This window comes from Salvelinus sp. IW2-2015, unplaced genomic scaffold (assembly GCF_002910315.2).
Source record: "Salvelinus sp. IW2-2015 unplaced genomic scaffold, ASM291031v2 Un_scaffold467, whole genome shotgun sequence".
Classification (NCBI taxonomy): Eukaryota; Metazoa; Chordata; class Actinopteri; order Salmoniformes; family Salmonidae; genus Salvelinus; species Salvelinus sp. IW2-2015.
In genome coordinates this window covers 59,506-85,133 of record NW_019942558.1, presented here as the reverse complement: position 1 = coordinate 85,133, position 25,628 = coordinate 59,506, and the positions used below count along the sequence as shown (strand labels likewise).

Genomic DNA, 25,628 nt, shown 5'->3' with positions numbered 1-25,628 from the left:
CACTCCAGCCAACGCTTGGCATTGTGCATGAGAATATTTTTTTTCTTTTTTTTCTATTTGACCCCCTTTTTCTCCCCAATTACTATTTTGTCTCATCGCTACAACTCCCCAACAGACTCGGGTGAGGCAAAGGTCGAGTCATGCGTCCTCCGAAACATGACCCGCCAAACCGCACTTCTTAACATCCGCCCCCGCTTAACCCGGAAGCCAGCTGCGCCAATGTGGAGGAAACACCGCTCAACTGACAACCGAAGTCCACCTGCAGGCGCCAGGCCCGCCACAAGGAGTCACTAGAACGCAATGAGCCAAGGAAAGCCAAGGAATGAGCCAAGGAAAGGCCAAGGATTTGGCCCCCCCGGCCAAATCCTTTCCTAACCCGGACGACACTGGGCCAATTGTGCGCCGCCCTATGGGACACCCGGTCACGGCGGTTGTGACACAGCCTGGGATTGAACCCGGGTCTGTAATGACGCCTCAAGCACTGTGATGCAGTGCCTTAGACCGCTGTGCCACTCGGCAGGCTGCGCATGGTGATCTTAGGCTTGTGTGTGATTACTCGGCCATAGAAATCCATTTCATATACAGGCAGTTTGGAACTGAGTAGTGAGTGTTGCAACTGAGGACAGATGGTTTTTACGCGCTTCAGCACTCGGCAGTCCTGTTCTGTGAGATTGTGTGGGCCTACCACTTCGCGGCTGAGCGGTTGTTGCTCCTAGACGTTTCGTATACACAGTGCATTCGTAAAGTATTCAAACCCCTTGACTTTTTTCACATTTTGTTACATTACAGCCTTATTCTAAAATGGATTACATTTTTGTTTTTTCTCACCAATCTACACACAATTACCCCATAATGACAAAGCATTTTTGCAAATGTATAAAAAATAGAACCCTTATTTACATAAGTATTCAGAGCCTTTGCTATGAGACTCAACATTTCTCAGGGGCATCCTTAAAATGTTTCTACAACTTGATTGTAATCCACCTGTGATAAATTCAATTAATTGGACATGATTTGGTAAGGCACACCTGTCAAAATAAGGTCCCACAGTTGACAGTGCATGTCAGAGCAAAAACCAAACTATGAGGTCGAAGGAATTGTCCGTAGAGCTCCGAGACAGGATTGTTTCAAGGCACAGATCTGGGGAAGGGTACCGAAACATTTCTACAGCATTGAAGGTCCCCAAGAACACAGTGGCCTCCATCATTCTTAAATGGAAGAAGTTTGGAATCACCAAGACTCTTCCTAGAGCTGGCCGCCCGGCCAAAAACTGAGCAATCGGGGGAGAAGGACCTTGGTCAGAGAGGTGACCAAGAACCTAATGGTCAGTCTGACAGAACTCCAGAGTTCCTTTGTGGAGATGGGAGAACCTTCCAGAAGGACAACCATCTCTGCAGCACTTTACCAATCAGGCCTTTATGGTAGAGTGGTCAGATGGAAGCCACTCCTTAGTAAAAGGCACGACAGCTCACTTGTAGTTTGCCAGAAGGAACCTAAAGGACTCTCAGACCAAGAGAAACAAGATTCTCTGGTCTGATGAAACCAATATTTAACTTTTTGGCCTGAATGTCTCGCGTCACATTTGGAAGAAACCTGGTACCATCTCTACGGTCAAGCATGGTGGTGGCAGCAACATGCTGTGTGGATGTTTTTCAGCTGCAGGGACTGGGAGATTAGTCAGGATCAAGGGAAAGATGAACGGAGCAAAGTACAGCGAGATCCTTGATGAAAACCTGCTCCAGAGCGCTCAGGACCTCTGGGGCTAGGTTCACCTTCCAACAGGACAACTACCCTAAGCACACAGCCAAGACAACGCAGGAGTGGCTTCGTGACAAGTCTCTAAATGTCCTTGAGTGGCCCAGCCAGAGCCCGGACATGAACCCGACTGAACATCTCTGGAGAGACCTGAAAATAACTGTGCATCAATGCTTCCCATCCAACCTGACAGAGCTTGAGAGGATCTGCAGAGAAGAATGGGAGAAACTCCCCAAATACAGGTGTGCCAAGCTTGTAGCGTCATACATATCAAGAAGACTCGAGGCTGTATTCGCTGCCAAAGGTGCTTCAACAATGTACTGAGTAAAGGGTGTGATTACTTACGTAAATGTGATATTTACATTTTTATTTGCAAACATTTCTAAACAAGTTTTTGTTTCGTCATTATGGGGTATTGTGTGTAGATTGATGATCATTAAACATTTTTTATATCAATGTTGGAATAAGGCTGTAATGTAACAAAATGTGAAAAAAGTGAAGGGGTCTATATACTTCCAAATGCACTGTATAGTGTATACACACACAGGTTCACACACCAACCACAATTACGCAGACATTAACACACGAACATTCTCGCTCACAGGGTAGTGTTGATGTCAATGTTAGAAAAAGAGACAGAGAGAGAATGTTTACAGCATTTGTACTGGTCCTCATTGGTGCAGTATCTTCTCTTGTTTTTCCTTTGATTGCCTATTTTCCACTCCATAATTCTTCTACAGTTATGAGCTAGTGTGTTGTAGTCTGCATGACGTTCTTTCTTCTGTTTGTTCTTTCATTATTTCCGTATCTATTTCTCTGTCCGTCACCATCTATCTCAGCTTCCTTCCTCACCCTCTATCAATTCAATTGAAGACACTTTATTGGCACGAAAAGTGGAAGAACTGACATTGCCAAAGCACAACAGTGTAACTGGATTGTGTTCTTTGAAAACAACAATTCCTCTCTTTCTTTCACTCTCTCACCCTTATCCTCTTTCTCTCTTTTCATAACCCTCTCTCTCTCCCTCCAGGCTAACTCAGTGTCAGGGGGCATGACGAGGAGGAACACGTATGTGTGTAGTGACAGGAATGCCTCGGACCGCCACTCTGCTGTCATCCAGAATGGAAAAGAGAACAGGTGAGAGAAGCCAATGCTCTGTCTGTCCTGTTGTCCCTCCCGGCCCCCTAAATACAGGCACACAGACCCAGATGCATGCATACACACACGTTTAAAAAAAAAACTGGAAGAAATGTTTTTCTTTAATGAGTCGGACGAGAGGGATTTTCCAAGACGCCCGAACAGGCCCTCATCCCCGTCATTCGCAGGAGAAAGAGAGATTTTGCGGAAGGAGATCGGGGTGCCTTGTGAGGAACACATGCCTTTGCCATCGGTACTATTGGCCAACGTACAATCGCTCGATAATAAAATGGACGAACTAAAAGCACGTATATCCTACCACCATGACATTAAAAACTGTAATATCTTACGTTTCACCGAGTCGTGGCTGAACGCCATCATGAGTAACATACAGCTGGCGGGTTATACAATGGACCGGCAGGATAGAACAGCAGCCTCTGATAAGACAAGGGGTGGGAGTCTATGTATATTTGTAAACAACAGCTGGTGCACGATATCTAAGGAAGTCTCGATATTTTGCTCGCCTGAGGTAGAGTATCTCATGATAAGCTGTAGACCACACTATCTACCTAGAGAGTTTTCATCTATATCCTTCGTAGCTGTCTATTTACCACCACAAACCGATGCTGGCACTAAGACCGCACTCAATGAGCTGTATACCGCCATAAGCAAACAGGAAAACGCTCATCCAGAGGTGGCGCTCCTAGTGGCTGAGGACTTTAATGCAGGGAAACTTAGTAAATCCGTTTTACCTCATTTCTACCAGCATGTCAATTGTGCAACCAGAGGGAAAACAACTCTACACCACCTTTACTCCACACACAGACATGTGTACAAAGCTCTCCCTCGCCCTCCATTTGGCAAATATAACCATAATTATATCCTCCTGATACCTGCTTACAAGCAAAAAATAAAGCAGGAAGCACCTGTGACTGAGCCAACAAAAACGTGGTCAGATGAAGCAGATGCTAAGCTACAGGACTGTTTTGCTAGCACAGACTGGGAATATGTTCTGTGACTCTTCCGATGGCATTGAGGAGTACACCACATCAGTCACTGGCTTCCTCAATAAGTGCATTGATGACGTCATCCCCACAGTGACTGTACAAACATACCCCAACCAGAAGCCATGGATTACAGGCAACATCTGCATTGAGCTAAAGGGTAGAGCTGCCGCTTTCAAGGAGCGGGACTCTAACCTGGAAGCTTATAAGAAATACCGCTATACCCTCCGACGAACCATCAAACAGGCAAAGAGTCAATACAGGACTAAGATCGAAACGTACTACACCGGATCCGATGCTCGTCGGATGTAGCAGGGCTTGCAAACTATTACAGACTACGTAGAGACGCACAGCCGAGAGCTGCCCAGTAAGACGGGCAAAATTAGTTCTCGCTTTGAGGCAAGTAACACTGAAAAATGCAATGAGATCATCAGCTGTTCTGGATGATTGTGTGAACATGTTCTCCGCAGCCAATGTGAGTAAGACCTTTAAACAGGTCAACATTCACAAGGCTGCAGGGCCAGACGGATTACCAGGACGTGTACTCCGAGCATGCGCTGACCAACTGGCAAGTGTCTTCACTGACATTTTCAATCTCTCCCTGTCCGAGTCTGTAATACCAACATGTTTTAAGCAGACCACCATAGTCTCTGTGCCCAAGAACACCGAGGTAACCTGCCTAAATGACTAGTGACTCGTAACACTCATGTCTGGAGCCATGAAGCGCTTTGAAAGGCTGGTCATGGCTCACATCAACACCAATATCCCAGAAACTCTAGCCCCATTCCAATTTGCATACCGCTCCAACAGATCCACAGATGATACAATCTCTATTGCACTCCACACTGCCATTTCACACCTGGACAAAAGGAACACCTATGTGAGAATGCTATTCACTGACTACAGCTCAGCTTTCAACACCATAGTGCCCACAAAGCTCATCAATAAGCTAAGGGGGGGCTAAACACCTCCCTCTGCAACTGGATCCTGGACTTCCTGATGGGCTGCCCCCAGGTGGTAAGGGTAGGTAACAACACATCCGCCGCGCTGATCACTCATGACTGCACGGCCAGGCACAACTCCAACACCACCATTAAGTTTGCCGGTGGTAGGCCTGATCACCGAAAATGACGAGACAGCCTGCAGGGAGGAGGTCAGAGACCTGGCCGTGTTGTGCCAGGACAACAACCTCTCCCTCAACGTGATCAAGACAAAGGAGATGATTGTGGACTACAGGAAAAGGAGGACTGAGCACGCCCCCATTCTCATCGACGGGGCTGTAGTGGAGCAGGTTGAGAGCTTCAAGTTCCTTGGTGTCCACATCAGCAACAAACTAACATGGTCCAAGCACACCAAGACAGTCATGAAGAGGGCGCGACAAAACCTATTCCCCCTCAGGAGACTTAAAATATTTGACATGGGTCCTCAGATCCTCAAAAGGTTTTACAGCTGCACCAGAGAGTATCCTGACGGGTTGCATCACTGCCTGGTATGGAAACTGCTCGGCTTCCGACCGCAAGGCACTACAGAGGATAGTGCGTATGGCCCAGTACATCACTTGGGCCAAGCATCCTGCTATCCAGGACCTCTATACCAGAGGAAGGCCCTAAAAATTGTCAGACTCCAGCCACTCTAGTCATAGAGTGTTCTCTCTGCTACTGCATGGCAAGCGGTACTCGGTCCAAGAGACTTCTAAACAGCTTTTACCCCCAAGCCATAAGACGCCTGAACATCTAATCAAATGGCTACCCAGACTATTTGCTTTGCCCCTCCCCCCTTTCAAAGTAGCAGTCTTGGGTAATATACACTTTGGTTTTTCACACTCTCACGAACGCACTCTCACACACACACACACACACACACACACAAACGCATGCACGCTCGCACTCTCTCACACACACACACACACACACTCTCACGAACGCACTCTCACACTCTCTGTCTCATGAACAAAGACACACAATTTCACACATCTCTTTCCACACTATTGGAAGAAACATTATGCCCGCGGCAGCTCCGTACAGCACCCTATTCAAAATTCATGCTGGCCTTGAATATGGTGTTCTAGTTAAACGCTGTGTCTCTGAAGGGGGGTTGTTGTTTCAATAGAGGTGCCGGAAGGCCCTATTCATCATTATCACACAGTGTTTTCTCTGTAACACTAGTGGGACACAGCCATGCCAAAAACCCATTGGTTTGGAACAACAGAAGGATACATTGGGGCCGGTAAATGTCAAGCTCAAGAAAAACCAAAGTGTATATTACGCAAGACTGCTACTTTGGAAGGACTGTCTTATCCTGTCTTTTTAAGTAGTCCATATGTAGCGTTGGATAAAACACTTTTGAAAGTCCTAACTCTTGAGTTCTTCGAAAATACAATAGATGGCCTGCTTGGTGAAGTGTTCTGATTACAACTATACGAGCCCGGTCATGTTTAAGATAGACAATTCCAAGAGAATCTTGAGGACAAAAGTGCTTGGAAGGTATGTTTGAATTTCTACTCATGGTTTAAAACTAAGATGTAAGCTTGTCCTCTATTGGTTTTTGACCGTTATTTGACCGCCGTCGGTTAGCAGGGGTCACAGTCTTTCATCTTTCTCGTGTTCATTAGGCACCAAATGGAAGAGATTGAGTAAAACGGGGATGGACTTACCTGGGTTTGCCCACTTAGAAACGCACATTTTGTTTTGCCGAGATTCCTTGTGTTACCGTGGCAATTAATGTTGAGTGCTCAGATTCATCAACAAGATTACTTTTTGAATGAATCATGCATGTCGGCGAATGAGTTATTCACGACATTCACAAATAACATTTGTGCAATGCAGCATTGCTATACACTGATCCAATTCTCCTCAATTATAAATAAAACCGATATGTATCGGACTGAGGGCGACACACTCCTATCCATTTGACAATCCACACCCTTTTACCAGTGCAACCCAATACAGACGCAGTCACCACTGCCAAATAAGCTCCCTTAATAAACTTCTGCTTGTCTAACTAGCTATACTACACTGCTGCTACAGTACATTCATCCAATAGAGCCCTTTCTGTCCTCTTACCTCTCTCTTATGAAGTTTGACTCTTTTTGTATGCCCTCAGTGCTTTATTAAAATCCACGCTTTCTGCTCTGGCCCTGTGGCCTTTTTCGCCCCACTTCGCCTCCTGTCCTCTTTGGGGGCAGCATGAGTGAAATGTCGGCGGCCTGCACCACTAGCCTCTCTGCCTACTCCAAGGCCCTCACCTCCTCCTCGGCCTCAGTCCGCCTGCGCCACCAGAAGGCCCTGTCGGCTTCGGGCCACGCATGCCGCCAAACGCTGCCACCTACCGAAGGCGTTGACTTCAGGCCTAAGTAAGAGGCTTCCCACCCCAACTCCAAGGGGTTTGGCCAGGGGGTCCCATTTGATCTGTCTGCTTTTCTCTCTAACCTCGTTTTCCATCCCCCTCTGTCCACACTTTCTCTCTCTAACGCCCTCTGAACTCCCACTGAATGAGTTTCTGACCAATCGTACCCTTTCCCTCCCGAACACTCATCCCACACATTTGCTCACTTCTCATTCAATTAGCTTCACACCCCAAAACACCACCTCCAATGGCCGAGGACCCCTTTTAAAGGTCCATGTGTGTCTTAAAACGAAGAATGATTGCCTCCTGCTCTGGTGTCTTTCCTCTAACATACCCACGTGTATTTGGTCCGAAGTAGTGCTGGCCACCTGATTAACAAACCATCCCTAATGTAGCAAAGATAAGCAACCTCTTTTTCATTGGCTCGAATGTCCTAAAGGTTCTGTTTTTAGTTTCCCTTTAACTCTTTAGTCAACTAAACAATAAAAACAAGTGTTCACATGATGTGGTTGATAAAGTCATAACTAACCAAACCATCCGAGTTGACATCTGCTGCAGGGTGATGGTACCCCCTGTTATGCACATGAATAACCTGGAACCCATTCTGCTTTAGCCAACTTTTTTGCAGAACGTAGAAAACAGACCGTGACCCAGGCTTGATTGTGTAGTCTTGACCCTTAACTCCTCCCCTTCCTTCCACCCCGCTTTCCTCCCCAGCACAACGGCGACGTCCAGTCAACGGAACGCTGGCGGCGCCACGCCCCCCGACCGGGTGCATTTCCCCCGTGGCACGGCCAGCCGCAGCACCTTCCACGGCGGCCAGCTGCGGGAGCGCCGCACTGCCACCTACAACGGCCCGCCTGCTTCGCCCACGCTCTCGCATGACGCCACACCCCTCTCGCAGTCCCGCAGCCGCGGCTCCTCCAACCTCTTCACCAAGCTCACCTCCAAGCTCACACGCAGGTAAGCCAAAGGCGCCAATGGTATCCCCGAAACAATTACAACTTCCCACTGTATGCTGTGTTCAGCACCTGGGGTTTGAGGAATGTATCCATACCCTATTTCATACTCAAGTCTGTCTAATTTAGGTGGATATAATATCATCCTTCACATCTTCATCGTGATGATTAGACTCAATAAAATTTGATAAATTGTGATATGGATTTTTGACCATATCGCCCAGTCATATAAAGTGAGCTCCAAAAGTATTGGGAAAGTAACTAGGTTTTCATCCAACCTTTTTATGGTCCTCCCACATTGGTAATGTATGCGGCCTATTCGATCACGTGTCTCTCTATTAGGGTGGGAATACTTGGAACAGCTTTCCAAAGTTAAAATCACTTGGGGCAGTTTTCCTGGGGGTTTTATTCATTTAATTTCAACAATGATAAACATTTAAGTTCACATTTTTTCTTTGAAAACTTGGGGGACCAAACAAAATCTATCAATGCGGCTTTTCATTTGTTTGTGTGCCAGAATTAGAATGAATAGAGGCAGCGTCTCAGTTTTTGTGGGTAATATTCATTATTCTGTCCAGACAGATATGGTCATAGACTGAAATTCTTTTGAAAAGTGAGATGAATAGCCTCCCCTCAGAATCAATCTGGTTCCACATTTTAACCCAAATTATATTTTGATGTCACGATGCTCTGTCATGTACAGAATCGCTTCATTACTTTTTGGGGCCTTTTTGCTTTAGATGACTAAAGAACAAAGACCCTCAAGTTCAATCAGAAAAGTAACATGACATGAAAGTATTATTTAATATAGGAATTAAACTTTTTTTCACAACTTTATCCTTTCATAGCTGCTATGCAGGTATTTCCTGGACCAGATTTGAACACCTAAGCTCTAGAATTATACTCTATACTAGGGAAGCTGCAATGATTAATTATCCAAGCTGTCTGAAATATGCCAGTAACAGATGCTAGCAGCCAGGCTCAGACAGAGATGTCTCACAGAAATGTTGACACCTAAAATGTACTGATATGTATTATGCTCCTCCCAAAAAATAAATGTCAAACATGATTTTTTAAATTTTCTTTGAAAACGAAATATTTGTTTGTACAAAATTTGACTGGTTGTTAAAATTTTTTGAATACAAATATTTCATTCAGGTTTATTAAAAGGTAGGAAGACCCCGCCAATTGGCTCAGTGTGCAATTAATCAGAAACATGACTAATCGGTCAGCTGTGTAATTCATTTTTTAACCCTGTGTGGACAAAGAGCTTGAATAAAATGCCTGAAACTGACTGACCTCTTGGCTCGTCAAGCCCTAATCGGTGTGCAATTTAGCATGTCTAAGACCTATATGCTTTCTTATCGGTCTTTGAGTTCAGACTATACATTTAAGTCATTTAGCAGACGCTCTTATCCAGAGCGACTTACAAATTGGTGCATTCACCTTATGACATCCAGTGGAACAGCCACTTTACAAATAGTGCATCTAAATCTTTAAGGGGGGGGGGGGGGGGTGAGAAGGATTACTTTAATCTATCTAGCGGTATTCCTTAAAGAGCGTGGGTTTCAGGTGTCTCCGGAAGGTGTGATTGACTCCGCTTGTCTGGCGCTCGTGAGGGAGTTTGTTCCCATTGGGGGGCAGAGCAGCAGACAGTTTTGACTGGCTGGAGCGGGAATGTTACTTCCTCAGTGGTAGGGAGGCGAGCGAGCAGAGGGTGGGATGAAACGCAGTGCCTTGTTTGGTGTAGGCCCTGATCAAGCCTGGAGTACTGAGGTGCGTTTCCCTCAACTCGCGTAGGCAAGCACCACATGGTCTTGTAGGGCATGCGAGCTTCAACTGGAAGCCAGTGGAGAGAGCGGAGGAGCGGGGTGACGTGAGGAACTTGGAAGGTTGAACACCAGACGGGCTGCGGCGTTCTGGATGGAGTTTGTAGGGTTTTAATGGCCACAGGCAGGGAGCCGCAGCCAACAGCGAGTTGCAGTAATCCAGACGGAGATGAACAATGCCTGGATTAGACCTGCGCCGCTTCTGTGGAGGGCATGGTCGTTACTCTGCGGATGTTGTAGAGCGATGAACCTACAGAACGGCCACCGCCTTGATGTTAGTTGAGAACGACAGGGTTGTTGTCCAGATCACCAAGGTTTCTTAGCGCTCTGGAGGAGGGACACAATGGAGTTGTCACCGTGATGGCGAGATTCATGGAACGGGCAGTTCTTCCCGGAGAAGGGCAGCTCCGTCTGCGAGGTTCAGCTTGAGGTGTGATCCGTCATCCGCAGATATGTTGCCAGTCTGCAGAGATGCGATTCGCCACCTGTCATCAAAGGGCAAGGAGAAGATTAGTTGTGTGTCGTCTGCATAGCAATGATAGAGAGACATGTGAGGTTATGAGCAGAGCCAAGTGATTGGTGTATAGCAGGAATAGGAGAGGCCTAGAACAGAGCCCTGGGGACACCAGTGTGGAGAGCACGTGGTGAGGAGGACATATTCTCGCAGCCACCTGGTAGGAGCGCCTGTCAGGTAGGACGAATCCTAAGCAGTGGCACCGCGCCGAGATGCCCAACTCGGAGAGGTGAAGGGGATCTGATGCGTTCACAGTATCGAAGGCAGCCTAGGTCTAGAAGATGAGAGCAAGAGAGAGAGAGTTAGCTTTAGCAGTGCGGAGCGCTCCGTGACTACTAGAGAATGTAGCAGTCTGCTAGTTGAATGACTAGTCTTGAAACCTGACTGATTTGGATGCAAGAGGTCATTCGAGAGAGATACTTTGTGGGAAGAGCTGGCCAAGCGACGCAACGTTCAAAGTTTTGGAGAGAAAAGAAAGAAGGATACTGTCTGTAAGTTGTGACATCGGAGGGATCGAGTGTAGGTTTTTCAGAAGGGGTGCAAACTCTCGCTCTCTTGAAGAGGAAGACGTAGCCAGCGTCAGGGGATGAGTTGATGAGCGAGGTGAGGTAAGGGAAAGGTCTCCGGAAATGGGCCTGAGAGAAGAGAGAGGATAGGGTCAAGCGGCAGGTGTGTTGGCGGCCCGGCCGTCACAAGACCCGAGATTTCATCTGGAGAGAGAGGGAGGAAAGAGGTCAAAGCACAGGGTAGGGCAGTGTGAGCAGAACCAGCGGTGTCGTTGACTTAGGCAAACGAGGAATCGGATGTCGTCACCTTCTTTTCAAAAATGTGACGAAGTCATCTGCCAGAGAGGGGAGGAGGGGAGGGGAGAGAGATCAGGAGGGAGGAGAAGAGTGGCAAAGAGCTTCCTAGGGTTAGAGGCAGATGCTTGGAATTTAGAGTGGTAGAAAGTGGCTTTAGCAGCAGAGACAGAAGAGGAAAATGTAGAGAGGAGGGAGTGAAAGGATGCCAGGTCCGCAGGGAGGCGAGTTTTCCTCCATTTCCGCTCGGCTGCCCGGAGCCCTGTTCTGTACTGTTCTATACTAATCAACCATGCATGGTCCTCTACAGAGCAGGTCTGTGCACAATCACTGATGTAAATGCTGACCAATTTCTTCAAAGAAATACAGTATGTTTTTATTTAGTCGTGTGCTCGTTTCACATGTGTTTATGATTGCAGAACTTCTGCACCATACTGTACATCAAATGCATACAAGTTGGTAAAAGGTTAGTGGTAGCCATTTTCTAGTTTGGCAGCATCTAGCGTGATTGTATTCAGGCAAGAACCTTTCCTTTTGGTGACAAGGCTTTTAATCATTGTATGAAGTTGGTACCACACTATGGATCAGGGATGGCCCAAGAGTCTGTTCTATGCCTTATGGAAATACATTTTTACAAAAAAAACTTTTTTTGTTTGTTTGCAATTGAGGTATTGGACATTTGAGATATATACACTACCGGTCAAAAGTTTAGGAACACCAACTCATTCAAGGGTTTTTTTCTCATTATTTTTACTATTTTCTACATTGTAGACATCAAAACTATGAAATAACACATATGGAATCATGTTAACTAATCAAAATATATTTTGTATTTGAGATTCTTCAAAGTAGCCACCCTTTGCCTTGATGACAACTTTGCACACTCTTGGCATTCTCTCAACCAGCTTCATGAGGTAGTCACCTGGAAGGCATTTCAATTAACAGGTGTGCCTTAGAAGTTAATCTGTGGAATTTATTGAAGAAAATAAATTCCACAGAATAACTTTCAAGAAGGCACACCTGTTAATTGAAATGCATTCCAGGTGACTACCTAATGAAGCTGGTTAAGAGAATGCCAAGATGCATTTGAGCCAATCAGTTGTGTTGTGGGGGGGGGGTTACTACATGATTCCCTGTGTGTTATTTCCTTGTGTGTTATGTCTTCACTATTGTTCTGCAATGTGGAAAATAGTAAAGATAAAGAAAAACCCTTTAATGAGTAGGTGTTCTAAAACTTTTGACCGGTGTAATATATGTGTGCGTGTGTGGTGTGTGTATATATTTAATGTAGTGTAAGTTGTGTGTGTAGTTATAATATAACAGTGGAGAGAACAAGTATTTGCACTGCCGATTTTGCAGGTTTCCTACTTACAAAGCATGTAGAGGTCTGTCTTTTTATCATAGGTACACTTCAACTTGTAGAGACGGAATCTAAACAAAAATCCAGAAAATCACATATGTATGATTTTTAAGTATAATTCATTGTTATTGCATGACATAAGATTTGATCACCTACCAACCAGTAAGAATTCGCTCTCACAGACTGTTAGTTTTCTTTAGAGCCCTCCTGTTCTCCACTCATTTACCTGTATTAACTGCACCGTTTAACTCGTTACCTGTATAAAAACACCTGTCCACACACTCAATCAAACAGACTCCAACCTCTCCACAATGCCAAGGCCAGAGAGCTGTGTAGGGAATAGGGATAATTGTAGACCTGTACAAGGCTGGATGGGCTACAGACCTAGCCAAGCAGCTTGGTGAGAAGGCAACAACTGTTGCACAATTTTTAAAAATGGAAGAAGTTCAAGATGATGGTCAATCACCTCGGTCTGGGGCTCCATGCAAGATTCACCTCTGGGCATCAATGATCATGAGGAATGTGAGGATCAGCCAGAACTACACGGCAGGACCTGGTCAATGACCTGAAGAGAGCTGACCACAGTCTCAAAGAACCATTAGTAACACACTACGCCGTCATGGATTAAAATCCTGCAGCCCACGCAAGGTCCCTGCTCAAGCAGCGCATGTCCAGGCCCGTCTGAAGTTTGCCAATGACCATCTGCGATGATCCAGAGGGATGGAGAAGGTCATGTTGTCTGATGAGACAAAAATAGAGTTTTTGCTCTAAACTCACCCGCGTGTTTGGAGGATAGAGATGAAGTACACCCCAAGAACACCATCCCAACCGTGAAGCATGGAGGTGGAACATCATTCTTTGGGATGCTTTTCTGCAAAGGGGAGACGACTGCACCGTATTGAGGGGAGATGGATGGGCATGTATCGCGAGATCTTGACCAACAACTCCTTCCCTCAGTAAGCATTGAAGATGGGTCGTGGCTGGGTCTTCCAGCATGACAACGACCGAACACCAGCCAGGCAACTAAGGAGTGCTCCGTAAGAAGCATTCAAGGTCTGAGTGCTCTAGCCAGTCTCCAGACCTAACCAATAGAAATATCTTTGGAGGAGCCGAAAGTCCGTATTGCCAGCGACAGCCCGAACCTGAAGGATTGGAAGGTCTGTATGAGGAGTGGCCAAAATCCCTGCTGCAGTGTGTGCAAACCTGGTCAAGAACTACAGGAAACGTATGATCTCTGTAATTGCAACTAAGGTTCTGTACCAAATATTCCGTTCTGCTTTTTTGATGTATAAATACTTATGTCATGCAAATAAATGCAATATAATTACTTAAAAATCATACAATGTGATTTCTGGATTTTTTTTTAATTTCGTCTCTACAGTTGAAGTGTACCTATGATAAAAATTACAGACCTCTACATGCTTTGTAAGTAGGAAAACCTGCAAAATTGTCAGTGTATCAAATACTTGTTCTCCCCACTGTATATGTGTGTGTGCATATATATGAATGTATGTATATGTGCATGTATATATATTAATGTATATGTGTGTGTATATATATATATATATATGTGTGTATATACATGTGTGTATATACATGTGTGTATATATATATATATATTTATATGTGTGTGTATATATGTATATGTGTGTATATACATACATACACAAACACACTTGAAGTCGGAAGTTTAAACATTTAATCTCAGTTTTTCACAATCCCTGACATTTAATCCAAGTAAAAATTCCCTGTTTTAGGATCACCACTTTATTTTAAGAATGTGAAATGTCAGAATATGTCAGAGACAATGATTTATTTCAGCTTTTATTTCCTTCATCACATTCCCAGTGGTTCAGAAGTTTACATACACTCAATTAGTGTTTGGTAACATTGCCTTTAAATTGTTAAACTTGGGTCAAACGTTTTGGTTAGCCTTCCACAAGCTTCCCAACATAAGTTGGGTGAATTTTGGCCCATTCCTCCTGACAGAGCTGGTGTAACTGAGTCAGGTTTGTAGGCCTCCTTGCTCGCACACGCTTTTTCAGTTCTGCCCACAACATTTCTATGAGATTGAAGTCACGGCTTTGTGATGGCCACTCCAATACCTTGACTTTGTTGTCCTTAAGCCATTTTGCCACAACTTTGAAGAATGCTTGGGGTCATTGTCCATTTGGAAGACCCATTTGCGACCAAGCTTTAACTTCCACACTGATGTCTTGAGATGTTGCTTCAATATATCCACATAATTTTTCTGCCTCATAATGCCATCTATTTTGTGAAGTGCACCAGTCCCTCCTGCATCAAAGCAACCCCACAACATGATGCTGCCACCCCCATGCTTCACGGTTGGGATGGTGTTCTTCGGCTTGCAATCTTCCCCCTTTTTCCTCCAAACATAACGATGGTCATTATGGCCAAACAGTTATATTTTTGTTTCATCAGACCAGAGGACATTTCTCCAAAAAGTACCATCTTTGTCCCCATGTGCAGTTGCAAACCGTCTGGCTTTTTTATGGAGGTTTTGGAGCAGTGGCTTCTTCCTTGCTAAGCGGCCTTTCAGGTTATGTCGATATAGGACTCGTTTTACTGTGGATATAGATACTTTTGTACCTGTTTCCTCCAGCATCTTCACAAGGTCTTTTGCTGTTGTTCTGGGATTGATTTGCACTTTTCGCACCAAAGTATGTTCATCTCTAGGAGACAGACCGCGTCTCCTTCCTGAGCGGTATGACTGCTGTGTGGTCCCATGGTATTTATAATTGCGTACTATTGTTTGTACAGATGAATGTGGTACATTCAGGCGTTTGGAAATTGCTCCCAAGGATGAACCAGACTTGTGGAGGTCTACCATTTTTTTTCTGAGGTCTTGGCTGATTTCTTTTGATTTTCCCATGATGTCAAACAAAGAGGCACTGAGTTTGAATGTAGGCCTTGAAATACATCCACAGGTACACCTCCAATTGGCTCAAATGATGTCAATTAGCTTATCAGAAGCTTCTACAGCCATGACATCATTTTCTGGAATTTTCCAAGCTGTTTAAAGTCACAGTCAACTTAGTGTATGTAAACTTCTGACCCACTGGAATTGTGATACAGTGAATTATAAGTGAAATGATCTGTCTGTAAACAATTGTTGGAAAAATTACTTGTGTCATGCACAAAGTAGATGTCCTAACCGACTTGCCAAAACTGTAGTTTGTTAACAAGAAATGGAGTGGAGTGGTTGAAAAATGAGTTTTAATGACTCCAACCTAAGTGTATGTAAACTTCCAACTTCAACTATATAAATATATATACACACACACACTGAAGACAACCAACATTCTTAAAGAGAATAGTTTCGTGGGCTAGGGCTAGGCTGTTTTTTCTCACACGCAATGGACACCATCTTTAATTTCAGAGAGCTCTGCTTCATTTTTCTTCTTGGCTGTGTAATTTAGGGTACCCTACTGGGCTCTTAATGTGGCTGCCGATCGAGATGATGATTGAGAAGTGGTTCGTTGCAGGACGGAGTTCAGGTACCGAATCCCCCAGACTATAGATACATTCATCCCCATCGTCCTCTCTCTCCTCACGTTGGTGTCCCTCGAAGCTATTCTGGCCCAGCAATGGAACTTATCCTTGATTTGCAAGCTGGTGGCCCAGCCCTTATCCACCTGGCTAAGGAACTTGTCCCTCAATTTCTCCTTGACTCAGTCCCAGACAGACGCACAGAGTAGTATGACTTAGAATCAGTTCCAAATAGGCTTTTAAGTCCTTCTTGCGAGAGTTTTTTTTCTTGATGACTGTCGATTACCTGCACAATGCAGCTCAAAAGTGCAGGCCTTTGGTTTAGCTGTGAAGCGTAGCCACACGAGCCATGTGTTGTGGACTTCAATTATAGCTGTATTTTGAAGCTCTTCAGTTCAGTACAGTCTAGCTCTATTAATAGGGTGTAGTTCTATGGTGAAGTACCACAATCGTTGCTCCACCAGTTCTAGTGTCCTGCCTCTTTTCAGGGGAACTCCAGTCCATCCAGCCCAGAGATAGTGTTCCTTCTGTCTGAGCATCGAGCAAACCCTTTCTCGCTTTGTTTTTTTCAATCTCACAGCCAACTAGGTCCAGCACTCTCCACCCGCATGACTATTCGATGTGTCTGTGTGCATCTGTGTGAGAGGGTTTGGCGTGAATGTGTGTGTGTGTCTACATATACGGTGCATTCAAATTATTCAGACCCCTTTTACCACATTTTGTTACGTTACAGCCTTATTCTAAAATGGATTCCGCATCAATCTACATACAATACCCCATAATGATAAACCGATTGAATTTACATTAGTATTCAGACCCTTTGCTATGAGACTCGAAATCGAGCTCAGGTGCATCCTGTTTCCATTGATCATCCTTGAGATGTTTCTACAACTTGATTGGAGTCCACCTGTGATAAATTAAATTGATTGGTCATGATTAGGAAAGGTACACACCTGTCTATATAAGGTCCCACAGTTGACAGTGCATGTCAGAGCAAAAACCAAGCCATGAAGTCAAAGGAATGGTTGTAGAGCTCCGAGACAGCATTGTGTCTCGGCACAGATCTGGGGAAGGGTACCAAAACATTTCTGTAGCATTGAAGGTCCCCAAGAACACAGTGGCTTCCATTATTCTTAAATGGAAGAAGTTTGGAACCACCAAGACTCTTCCTAGAGATGGCCGCCCGGCCAAAAACTGAGCAATCAGGGGAGAAGAACCTTTGTCAGAGAGGTGACCAAGAACCTAATGGTCACTCTGACAGAACTCCAGAGCTCCTCTGTGGAGATGGGAGAACCTTGCAGAAGGACAACCATCTCTGCAGCACTCCCCCAATCAGGCCTTTATGGTAGAGTGGCCAGACGGAAGCCACTCCTCAGTAAAAGGCACATGATAGGTGTCTTTTGGCAAACTCTGGACTCTGACCATGAGAAACAAGATTCTCTGGTCTGATAAAACCAAGATTGAACTATGCCAAGTATTACGTCTGGAGGAAACCGTGCACCATCCCTGCGGTGAAGCATGGTGGTGGCAGCATCATGCTGTGGAGATATTTTTCAGTGGCAGGGTCTGAGAGACTAATCAGGATCGAGGGAAAGATGAACAGAGCAAAGTACAGAGACAACGCAGAAGTGGCTTCGGGACAAGTCTCTGAATGTTCTTGAGTGGCCCAGCCAGAGCTCGGACTTGAACACGATCGAACATCTCGAGAGACCTGAAAATAGCTGTTCAGCGACGCTCGCCATACAACCTGACAGAGCTTGAGAGGATCTACAGAGAATGGGATAAACTCCCCACTACAGGTGTGCCAAGCTTGTAGTGTCATACACAAGAAGACTTGCGGTTGTAATCGCTGCCAAAGGTGCTTCAACAAAGTACTGAGTGAAGGGTCTGAATACTTATGTAAATGTGATATTTCATTTTTTAGGGGGGCAAAAATTTGTTTTGGATTTGTCATTATGGGGTATTGTGTGTAGAATGGTGAGGGGAAGCAACTATTTAATACATTTTAGAGTAAGGCTTTAACGTAACAAAATGTGGAAATAGTCAAGCGGTCTGAATACTTTCCGAATGTACTGTATCTGCACTTGAGTGTGTGAATATGCCTTAAAGTATTTATCTGAACTCACACACAGCTGCCTGCACGCCTCAACCAAACACCCCCACAAAACAAACAGTCTCTCTTCACTCTTTTGTACTCCCTTTGTTTTTCCTTCCCATTGCCAAAGAGAATGTATATAGGTGATCAAACTGGCTGGAGCTGCATGGCAATATTGAGGACAGGAAGTTCAGCACTGACACACAGCATCTGCCTTTTGTTTCATCACAACTCACAGGACTTCTCTGCTGTTTGCACGTCCTATACTGGTGGTGTGAAATGTCCGACTACCAGACGTGCCATTAGGCATGGTCCTTTATGGAGTAGATACAGTTTAACACTGCCTTCCTGTCAATACTGTCTTTTCCCCTTCTTTTCCTCTCTCTCTCTCTCTCTCATTTCCTAATACCTAAAATGTGTCTTTCCCCTTTCTGTATCAGTATTTTTGATCTGCTCTCTTTTTAACTGGACTGTAAGATCAGATTTTCTCTCTCCATGTCTTTCTTCCTCTCTCATCTCTGTGTTCTCTCACGCCTCCATATCTCAGAAGCCCAGCAGATTTTGAGAGAAACGGGAGGTTGGAGGGTTCAAGGTGAGACGGAATACTTAAAATCATCAGTGTTTTCTTCCACCTTCATCTCTTATCCCCTCCAACCTAATGTATAGTCAACCAAGGCATCTGCTCTGCCATCCTGGGTCTCCACTCCAGTCGTGCCTGGGGTTTTGGGTTCTATCTTGAGTAGGGCCCTATTAAATCTGCATTGTGGAAAACATGTACGGAATCATGGAATTAAAATGGAATGGCAGCAGGCACGACTGCACGATTTTAATCAATTAAAATGTATTGAACTTAGTAGGACATAAAGTAAATGTATTGAAAATTAATTCGCCAAGTTAATCATAAGAGATGAACAAAACTAATAAGTGATTCAGTTTTTTTTCGTAAACGGCACAGGAATGCCCATCTCTGTGTGTTGTGTGCGGGGTATGTCAAGTCTACAGTCTTGGCCAAAAGTTTTGAGAATGACACAAATATTAATTTTCACAAAGTCTGCTGCCTCACAGTGTCTAGATATTTTTATCAGATGTTACTATAGAATGCTGAAGTATAATTACAAGCATTTATTTCGTAAGTGTCAAAGGCTTTTATTGACAATTACATGAAGTTGATGCAAAGAGACAATATTTGCAGTGTTGACCCTTCTTTTTCAAGACCTCTGCAATCTGCCCTGGCATGCGGTCAATTAACTTCTGGACCACATCCTGACTAATGGCAGCCCATTCTTGCATAATCAATGCTTGGAGTTTGTAAGAATTTGTGGGGTTTTGTTTGTCCACCCGCCTCTTGAGGATGGACCACAACTTCTCAATTGGATTAAGGTCTTGGGAGTTCCCTGGCCATGGACCCAAAATATCGATGTTTTGTTCCCCGAGCCACTTTCTTATCACTTTTGCCGTATGGCAAGGTGCTCCATCATGCTGGAAAAGGCATTGTTCATACATTTACATTTACATTTAAGTCATTTAGCAGACGCTCTTATCCAGAGCGACTTACAAATTGTGCACTTCACCTTATGACATCCAGTGGAACAGCCACTTTACAATAGTGCATCTAAATCTTTTAAGGGGGGGGGGGGGTGAGAAGGATTACTTTATCCTATCCTAGGTATTCCTTAAAGAGGTGGGGTTTCAGGTGTCTCCGGAAGGTGGTGATTGACTCCGCTGTCCTGGCGTCGTGAGGGAGTTCACCAAACTGTTTCTGGATGGTTGGGAGAAGTTGCTCTTGGAGGATGTGTTGGTACCATTCTTTATTCATGGCTGTGTTCTTAGGCAAAATTGTGAGTGAGCCCACTCCCTTGGCTGAGAAGCATCCCCACACATGAATGGTATCAGTATGTTTTACTGTTGACATGACACAGGACTGACAGTAGCGCTCACATTGTCTTCTACGGACAAGCTTTTTTCCGGATGCCCCAAACAATCGGAAAGGGGATTCATCAGAGAAAATGACTTTACCCCAGTCCTCAGCAGTCCAGTCCCTTTACCTTTTGCAGAATATCAGTCTGTCCCTGATGTTTTTCCTGGAAAGAAGTGGCTTCTTTGGTGCCCTTCTTGACACCAGGCCATCCTCCAAAATTCTTCGCCTCACTGTGCGTGCAGATGCACTCACACCTGCCTGCTGCCATTCCTAAGCAAGCTCTGTGCTGGTGGTGCCCCGATCCCGCAGCTGAATGAACATTAGGAGACGGTCCTGGCGCTTGCTGGACTTTCTTGGGTGCCTGAAGCCTTCTTCACAACAATTGAACCGCTCTCCTTGAAGTTCTTGATGATCCGATAAATGGTTGATTTGGGTGCAATCTTACTGGCAGCAATATCATTGCCTGTGAAGCCCTTTTTGTGCAAAGCAATGATGACGGCATGTGTTTCCTTGCCGGTAACCATGGTTGACAGAGGAAGAACAATGATTCCAAGCACCACCCTCCTTTTGAAGCTTTGAGTCTGTTATTCGAACTCAATCAGCATGACAGAGTGATCTCCAGCCTTGTCCTCGTCAACACTCACACCTGTGTTAACGAGATAATCACTGACATGTCAGCTGGTCCTTTTGTGGCAGGGCTGAAATGCAGTGGAAATGTTTTTGTGGGATTCAGTTAATTTGCATGGCAAAGAGGGACTTTGCAATTAATTCGATCACTCTTCATAACATTCTGGAGTATATGCAAATTGCCATCATACAAACTGAGGCAGCAGACTGAAAATGTATTTGTGTCATTCTCAAAACCTTTGGCCACGACTATATGCTATGTAGCTGTTAGTGACAATGTTAATGATAAACGGAAACCTGGACAAACAAAACGGAGAAAACAGAATTTGGGAAAACAATGGAATCAGGCAAAAAAAATACGGATTTTATCACGCTGATCTATTTTGCTATGCACAGTGCTGAACATGTACACTGGTTCTCTGTATGTGTAGAGATACTGCTGTCTCCAATAGGACCATTGTAAGAGTGGCTTGGAGTCCAACAGAGGACAGCCCTGACTCTCCCTCAATTTTGAATTCCTGTTTTTTACTGACATCTAATGGTGAAACTCATTAATGCGAACCAGTGTAATGGGAGCAGACTTTAATTTGAGTCAATGGCATTACCTTGCCCATGTAGAACAACGGTTCTGGTTGAACATAATGCTCTATTTCATGTGTTGGAATTATTTTGATTAGTGGCAAATGATTTTCTGCCTTGCATGCATGCAGAAGTGAGGTCTGCATTCTTGTGCATGTCACTAGATGTATTGTGAAATTACATTGTTGCCTTTGTGTCCCTCCACTGCATGATTGCCTGTTGAAAGTACACAAGAGTGCCGCTGCATGGACGTGGGGTGTAAATGCACCAATGACGTTAAAATGAATCTGTCACCAGTGTCTGCTTATATACACTGAGTGTACAAAACATGTCAGACTGACCAGGTGAAAGCTACGATCCCTTATTAAATCCACATAAATCAGCGTAGATGAAGGGGAAGAAGGATTTTTAAGCCTAGAGACATGGATTGTGTATGTGTGCCATTGACGGTGAATGGGCAAGACAAAATATTTAAGTCCCTTTGAACGACGTATGGTAGTAGGTGCCAGGCGCACCGGTTTATGTCTGAAACACTGTGTTTTTCCACACTGAATGGTCCACCACCAAAAGAACATCCAGCCAACTTGACACCTCTGTGGAAAGCATGGGCCAGCATCCCTGTGGAATGCTTTCGAAACCTTGTAGAGTCCATGCCCTGATGAATTGAGGTGGTTCTGAGGGCAAAGGGGGGAGTGCAACTCAATATTAGGAAGGTGTTCTTAATGTTTTGTACACTCAGTGCCACGTGTCGATATGGTGTTGTAGCCTGTAAGATATTCATGAGCAGGCTAAATTAAATGTGTGAACAGGTGATCCACTACACACCTTTGATCATGTTACATATTTAGACACATTGGTACTTGCATTCAAAACTCACTTAGGCAGATGCATAGATTCTCAGACACACACACCCCTCCATCTCCACCCCTCTAACTAACTCCTCTCCTCCCCGGCAGTCGCAACATGTCAGGTGATCAGGAGGACCAGCAGCAGCCTCAGCCCCCCCACGGCCAACACCCCAAGGACACCAAGCCACGCTCCCTCCGCTTCACCTGGAGCATGAAGACCACATCGTCCATGGAGCCCCACGACATGATGAGCGAGATCCGCAAGGTGCTGGACGCCAACAGCTGTGACTACGAGCAGCGCGAGCGCTTCCTGCTGCTATGTGTGCACGGTGACGGCCACGCCGAGAGCCTGGTTCAGTGGGAGATGGAAGTGTGCAAGCTGCCGCGACTCTCACTCAACGGTGTGCGCTTCAAGCGGATCTCGGGCACATCCATCGCCTTTAAGAACATTGCGTCCAAAATCGCCAACGAGCTCAAGTTGTAGGGCCTCCTAAAGATACGAGGGTGAGGGAGTGTTGAGCGAGCAGGTAAAATCTTGCGATTTGAAATAGACTAAAGCAGGGATATTCAACTCTTACCCTATGAGGGCCGGAGCCTGCTGGTTTTCTGTTCTACCTGATGATAAATAATTGCACCCAATCTTGTGTCCCAGGTCTAAATCAGTCCCTGATTAGAGGGGAACAATGAAAACATGCGGTGGAACTGGCTTTGAGGTCCAGAGTTGTATTTGACAGGACTAAAGGAGGCTGCGTAACGTGGGGGAAAGAAAGCGCTTCAAAATGGACTGAACGAGCCGTACAGTCGTTATAAAAAAAACTTAAGTCGCAAATTCACAACGGTTTTCCTCCAAGACACTTACAAAGTATGTATTGAAAACTATGTATAGCTTTTGGCAATCATTTCCTGCGTCTTTGGAGCATTATCATTGTTGATGATGTGAGAGGTGGTCTTGAGCTGTCGGGACGTTGGTCTGACATTGACATTTAGTTGTCTTGTTTTTTTGCCGAACGCATTATTGCCATTGTGGCTCTGGAACAGGGCTCTCCAAGCCTGCTCCCGGAGAGCTATCATCCTGTAGGTTTTTGCTACAACCCTAATAATTAGCTGGTTGATTAGCTTACATCAGGTTAGTTACAACTGTGGTTGGATTGAAAACCTACCGGAGGGTAGCTCTCCAGGAACAGGGTTGGAGAGCCCTTGTCTGGAAGATGCCTCCCCATTGGGAGTTTAAGCTCTCATACAAGGGAGGGAGTGGAGGAAGAACATTAAAAATGGACTCCTTCCCCCTCTTACAGAGTACCCAGAATTCCTCTTGCCAAGAGAATATGGCTGCCAGATACGAGTGGTTGGATAGCCTAGCTAATTGCACAAGTAGTTACGGTATTATTGTCAAATACTGTTAATTTTGGCAGTTTGCGCCCTCTACCCTTACTTAGCCAGCTTCTACACACTTGCACACACACTTTCATTCTATGATTTGAACCGGTTGTTCATCCATGTGATAACAGCATAAATGCAATGTATGGACCCAGCTAAGCCTCTGCTGTACGCGGTCACCCACTCCAGAAAGCAGGGCCTGGAGGATGACACATTTCGGCAGACCCACGATTTAAAATGGGGGATTGTTGCAAAGTATCATGGGACTGGGTCACTCGCTACAAAAAAGACTTCAGGGAAGATTTTCCTTCCTGGCATATCTGCATATTTAGTTTTTTTCCCCCTTTGTTACCATAATTGCTTCAACGGTTCTCTTCTCAGATATTACTGAAATGCCCCCTTCTATCTGGTCCCACCCACCTGGGCCGGTTCAGATGTGGTCGGCCATTCCTGGAACAGATCGAAGATCAACCACGGCCATATTCAGGCCTTCAGTATTCACTTCCACCCTCCTAAAAACGCTGGCACGGTTTTTTTGGGGGGGAATGTAAATAATATACCTTAGTTTTGCAACAGCTGCATATTGATATACTTCCTTGTTTTTTTTTATTGAGCCCAGAGCTGTGGAATTAGTGTTAACTCATTCATCACCGGGTAAGTTTAACACGTGTCTCTATTAAAATACCTTCAGTGACTAGCCTCTGTGTCTGACTGAATCCATGGCATCTTCAAGGGTTGTGGGTTCGATTCCCGCAACGAATGTGTTGACTTCAGAAGTCGCTTTAGAAATGAAGTGACCATATTCTCTCTTGCAAAAGCTATTTGGTCAATAAAGTTTTAGATGAAAATGCCATATTATGTGACTATAGTTTTGAAAAAAGGATGCGGGTAATGTGAGATCTTTTATATTTTTCCATGTCATCTATTGCAGTAATGAAGGTTGAAGAAAGTGCCTACATTGTTACATTACTCAGCCGTCAATGACACTGAAAAGGCATTAAAGGGGCCATCTGCGGTTTCATCAATAACAAAGCAGAAACCCTGCCACTGTTTTAGTAAAAAATTAAGGGATGGAGCTGGAGACTCAAATTCATAGACCGAGACAATGGATGCAAGGACTGATCAGGGGCAAAGTACAGGGGAGCCAGGGGGGGTTCAGCTTCCACGAATGAGATATTAGCTCCCCTAAATGTGGCCAGAAGTAGACCATTTATTGAACATCAATATCAATATTTGTTTTCTTTCCTGGATCAGCTGATGATGGTCGCCAATATCACTAGACAACTAGCCTATGGCTAGACACCAACGCGCATCCGAACCATCCCGACATGAATGATAGTTGACTCTTTCGGTTAGAAACATTTGATTTTGTATTGGCGTAGGCCTTCATTATTTTGGATTTGAGTGCCCATGAGAACTGTTTTCACAGAGAAACATAATAAAATGTTACAATGCGTTTTCCGACATCTCCAAGATCCAGGAATCTAATTAAATTGTTAAATGCTTAATAATGACAAATAACACTGTCATTAATGTAAGGAAAGAAAGGTATTCTTTTATGTCACACAATCTGTGAAGACAAGCATTCAACTCATGAATTAGGGTGTAAACACATTTGAATTATATTAATGTAGGCTACCTGTTCTGCGTGTGTAAAACTGCTTCAGTTTAGAGGGTAATCTACCGGCAATGGTGTAGGCCTAATGGAGGGTAAACACAACTGAACGCAGTTGACCCTCCCTTTTCAGAAAAATGCATTGAAAGTATATGGAGCGTAAGATCACGGGACCGGCAATCAGAGTTTATCAACCAATTATTTTTTTTTACCACTAGCTACCTGTAGGCCATTTTGAATTTTATGGTAATAGGCCTATTACACATTTTAGCCCAGTCACGATAATTGACCATGTGTGAGGGTGACCATCCCGGGACAGTTTCGGGCCCATTTTAGGTTACAAAAAAAAAAGGTAC

At 44.7% G+C, this 25,628-nt stretch overlaps 1 protein-coding gene across 4 annotated transcripts in view; it reads left to right on the top strand.

Moving 5' to 3' along the window:
- Positions 1-24,508, top strand: part of LOC112068360 (MAP/microtubule affinity-regulating kinase 3) — a 133,027-nt gene extending 108,519 nt beyond the window's left edge. For 2 of the 4 annotated variants that reach the window (XM_024135491.2, XM_024135492.2), the window contains exons 14-17: positions 2,786-2,892; positions 7,959-8,204; positions 18,856-18,900; positions 22,389-24,508. In XM_024135491.2, coding sequence (XP_023991259.1) covers positions 2,786-2,892; positions 7,959-8,204; positions 18,856-18,900; positions 22,389-22,764 — 774 coding nt within the window. In that variant the 3' untranslated portion in view covers positions 22,765-24,508. The remainder of the gene's footprint in view (positions 1-2,785; positions 2,893-7,958; positions 8,205-18,855; positions 18,901-22,388) is intronic. The other 2 variants (XM_024135494.2, XM_024135493.2) reach the window with 1 other exon arrangement.
- Positions 24,509-25,628: the final 1,120 nt, after the last annotated feature.